Genomic DNA, 4,715 nt, shown 5'->3' on the forward strand with positions numbered 1-4,715 from the left:
CACCTTAGCTTTGCTCGGACCGCCATCCTATATACAACCTGACGAGCCAGTTTGTTAAAAGTTGTTCAACGGAAATACAATACAACCTTGGGCCATCCTAAGAGGCCAACTCCTGCGCTTAGGTAAATAGGACTGTCCCACAAGGTAAACAGAAAGGGGCAGCTTGGAAATCTCTTAAGGGACTCGTTTTACTCCACATTGTCCAGATAAATATTTGTGTCTGAGGCTTTGCCGTTCTAGATTTGGTGAATCCTCTCTCAAAATCACAGCCCTCAAAGAAGCCCTTTAAGACCTTACGGCAATTCAGTCCACCTCTAACAATTTAATTTAATCTGTGATACTGGAGTGGAACCCAGGGATGGTTCTAACACCAAGCTCTACTGCCAAGCCCTTGTGATTTCCAGACAGTTACTCTAGACACTGGGGGCTCATTTTGCCACTATAACATCTTGCCTCTGAATCTGTCCCTAAAGGCCTGGGACAACAGGCTTGTGTTTCCGTGTCTGGCTACATTTTAATATTCAACATCAAACCCAAAAGATCTGAGGTGACCTTGTGTGACCCCAGAATAGCAAACGACATAGGTCTCACTGAGGCCATGTGTCTTCTGTGGTTATTTTAGTCACTGGACAGTCTAGTGCGGGTCCCTCTGGGGTGCAAAAACTTTGCAACCGGGTCTTAGAACTCATTTGGTTTAATTTTATTTTTTAGAACATTGGACCTCTCTGTCTCTGTCTCTGTCTCTCTCAAGTCCCTCCCATTGGCATGTAGTGTGATTGTCTGCTTCTTATCTAGTGTAGATTTCCTTTACTTGTTTGGGACCATCTTCATTCCTGGAGTGTCTTTTCTGCGGTGTAACCAGAACCTGAACACTGTGCTGCTCTGCACAGGGCTCCTCTTGACAACAGAATGTCAGACCTTCGTTCTTATGCTGGCACCGGACGTCAGTAAAGCTTATCTCGCCCAGCCACTACTTGAGAGCTGTGCTAAGAACACAGTAATTGCTCGGCGCGTAACTGTCAGATGATGAAATGAGCACCTCGCCGGACGAGTGGGCAGGCAGGGGCCCAGTCACTCCTGCTGTGTGAGGGATGCTGTGTTCCCTCTTCTCAGCCTAGGACCCGCAGCCCTGCCCTTCCTCCCACGCCCCCTCCAGGGCTCTAGTCTGGTGCCTGATTCTCTGTCCAGGACCCCCGTTCTCTCTACGTCTGCAGCTGGCTTCCATCACCGCCCACTCTGGCCTGGATAGATGCGGGTAGGAGACTTTGGGGCCTGGCCAGCTGCTGCCAGGTTTATGGTGCTACGGCCTGCAAGGGCCTAGGTACAACCCTCCTCCCTCCACCTGTGCTTGGAGTGGGCCCTTGTGCAGTGAGAATCAGTCCGGTTTGAGTCTGTTCTGGGGGGCTGAGTTCAGAGGTCATTTCCTCATTCCAGCAGCCACGAGAATGATGCCAGCACCAGGCTTGGTGGGAAGTGGCACTGTCCCCTCTGCACTCACAGTCCTGCCCAGACCCAGCTGGGAGCCGCCCAGTGCCATTGACACTGCCCAAGAATGTCCAGAGGCCAGGGAGGAATGGTGTCAAGCACACAGCCTTTTCTTCCCCTCACGGGAGCAGGAGCCCCAGTGCCTGTTTTAGAAAGGGAGGGACATGTGTGTCCTTGTGTGTCCCTGGCTCTGCCTCACTACAGTACTCAGGGCTGGCTTCTGAGTTTTCATCCCGTATTTAGCCAAGTTTTGTGTTAGCCACATGGGCCTAAGAGCCTTGGTGTTTACATGGAGTCACCCAGCTCTGGGCCCTGGCCACTCTGGTCCACCGAGTCCATTCCAGATGCCGAGGGGGCTGGGGTTCAGGAACGTATTTCATTCTCTCCACCATGTTTGTATAGCTCTTGGAGTGGGAGAAGAGGCAGCTCTGGCTCTGTGTTTTGGAGCTCAGTTCTATGTTTCCTTGCTGTGGCTGCAGTTCTGTTTCTATGAATGAGTCCCCCAGACAATTAGAGGCGAGGGAGGCTCACAGCTTTCTCCATAGGATGTGGCTCCCATTTTGTGGCACCCCCTCCTATCTATGTCACTGTGTGTGAATCAGAAGATGGGATGATCTCATGCTGACCCAATTTACCTAAAGTCAGTGGATTATCCCCAAACTTAGCATTCACACCCCAGTCCAGAAGAGCAGAATCTGTGTTTGCTGCTCCAGAGGTCTAGCTTCCCTACAGCCCAGCTCAGAGTCAGGGCCGTACCCTCTGAGAGTCAGAAGTGCTGCCACCGTCCAGCGGCGGCGAGAGACCAAGGGTCGCATCTGGGAACAGAGAGGAACAGTGGACTGGAAGGAAGGCACAGCTCTGACGTACCACACCTCTGTTCCATCTGCTCCAGACACTGCATGAAGAGTCACCCTCCCTTTCCCTTCCTCCCTCCCTTTCCCTTCCTCCCTCCCTCCCTCCCTCCCTCCCTCCCTCCCTCCCTCCCTCCTTTCCTCCTTCTATTCTTTTTTTTCTATTTTTTTTTCTTTTTGGTTTTTCGAGACAAGGTTTCTCTGGATCTTTGGAGCCTGTCCTGGAACTAGAGCTCTTGTAGACCAGGCTGGTCTCGAACTCAGAGATCCACCTGCCTCTGCCTCCCGAGTGCTAGGATTAAAGGCATGTGCCCCCTCCGCCTGACCCTGGCCCGTGTCTTTCGAGAGATGGCCCCTGCCCGTTCCCATGTTTCTCAACATAGTTCTGCACTCAGGAGTGAGGGCCGGACCTCTCACTCCTCATCTCTTTTCTGTGTGGATCTTGGCATCTGTGCCTTCCTGGGCTGTGTTGAATGGTCTCACAACTCACCACATAGGACAGCTATGCAGGGGGAGGGACATGGAGTAGCCTCATGGAGAGCGTCCACCTCTCTGGTTCCCTCTGCCAGCCACTTCTTTCCCACAGATAAACTTCAAGGAAGATGCCCTGTAGGAATTTCTGGGGCAATGCCCATCTCTTCTCATACTCCAGTCTGTTCCCCAGGGGAGAGGCAGGTGGTTCAATCAGTAGAGGGCTTGATATGCAAGCATGGGGACTTGTCTCAACACATGCACACACACAGGCACAGCCCATACACGTGCAGACACAAGCAGTCTGAGACACAGAGACACAGACACAAACACACACAGACAGGCACACACACAAACACACACACTGACACAGACACGCACACACACAGAGAGGCACAAGCCCATGCACATGCAGACACAAGCACACCGAGACACAGAGCCACACAAACACACATAGACAGACACACACAAACACAGACACAGACACGCACACACATACAGACACATGCTTGTGCACACACACATACATAGATGATAGATAGATTCACAGAGGCTTACACACAACACACCCACATGCATACACACTACAAGCACACACACACGCCTGTATGAGTGCACGCACACACAGATACGCAGAGATCCGGATGAGTATGCAAAGGTGTTTACTGAGTAGAAAAGATCTGTTCAGCTAAATGTGGAGGGAACCGGGGACAGGTTTCACAAGGACAGGTGCTGACCACAGCACAGGCAGGGGAATAGGCTCTTCACCACTGTGAACGTGGAGCTGGTTTTAGAGCTAAAATATCAAATCCAAGTGAACCGGAACCACTGGGTAAGTACCATTGTCTTGTGGAGACCTGTTGTCACAAGCAACTCTGTAGAACATTGTCGCTTGTGTCGTTTGGTATTGGCATTGTGTATAATTTCTTGCAGGAGTTGTGAGGTTACAGAAAGTTAAAAATACTGGAGCCGAACTATTATGACAATTTGTGTGTGTTCTGTTTCTGCAGGGAGTATTTGGTCTGCCACACACACCAACAACAGCAGCAAAACTTGTATGAAGAAAAGTATTTTTGTCCTTGCAGCGTCTCGTATAGTTGTTAACCCCCCGCATTGCTGCAGTGCATCGGAGGCCGGGCCTATTATTCACATGCTGGATTTCAAACCACTGGGAAGGGGTTAAGCCCCGTGGGGTCTGGACCGAGGCAACCATGATGACAAGTGGCGGCAGCAGCAGGAGACAAAGTCGGGACTCAAGCAGCTTCACACCCATGCTCCTGTGAGAACAGAGAGAAGTAACTACTCCCCATTCCCCCTGAAGGCCCTCTGCTGGCACCATGGGCTCACAGTTCCCCTGCCCCAACACTGCCCCATCCCTGTCCCTCCCGTCCCATCTTAGAGCCCAGGGTCTTACCCAGTCTATGTTGTGGCTCCCGTGAGAACACAATGCTGGTTGTCTTAAAAGTCAGGGATAAATGAAGAGTTCCGCCTGGACACATACATATAGAGTAGCCCTGTGGGAGGAGCTGGCCAAGCCAGGGGGCTGGAGTCTTCACCACGCAGGACCACAGATTGACACATTGCCTCGTTGTGCAACCAACCTTCTGTTTCATCGCTTGGCCAGCCAACAGACGCCCAAAGAGCAGTGCTGCTAGCTCCGTTGTAAGGGCCCTGACTCCAAGTCATGTCACACAGGACAGAGTTTGAAGTCTGAGTCTGAACTCTGCACAAATACCTCTGTATTGCCTGCTGATTGGCTGCAGATTTTGTGACTGTGACCGTGTTACAGACAGACCAAAATTGCCTGCTGATTGGCTACAGATTTTGTGACTGTGACCGTGTTACAGACAGACCAAGGTTCCCAAACGCCTGCCTAGGTGCTTACAGGAAACAGAGCTTTGGAAAGCC

General features: G+C 51.5%; 1 protein-coding gene across 1 annotated transcript; it reads right to left on the reverse strand.

Annotated features, from left to right (window-relative positions):
• Positions 1–3,452: 3,452 nt before the first annotated feature.
• On the reverse strand, positions 3,453–4,515 carry LOC125401333 (eosinophil cationic protein-like). Its single transcript, XM_048435572.3, has 2 exons — positions 4,222–4,515; positions 3,453–4,084 (listed from the first exon to the last, which is right to left on the reverse strand). Exon 2 carries the CDS (start codon positions 4,078–4,080, stop codon positions 3,604–3,606), a length of 477 nt encoding a protein of 158 aa, XP_048291529.1. The 5' UTR covers positions 4,081–4,084; positions 4,222–4,515; the 3' UTR covers positions 3,453–3,603.
• Between the last annotated feature and the right edge of the window lie 200 nt (positions 4,516–4,715).

This window comes from Myodes glareolus, chromosome 12, assembly GCF_982192425.1.
Source record: "Myodes glareolus chromosome 12, mMyoGla1.1, whole genome shotgun sequence".
NCBI classification, from domain to species: Eukaryota; Metazoa; Chordata; class Mammalia; order Rodentia; family Cricetidae; genus Myodes; species Myodes glareolus.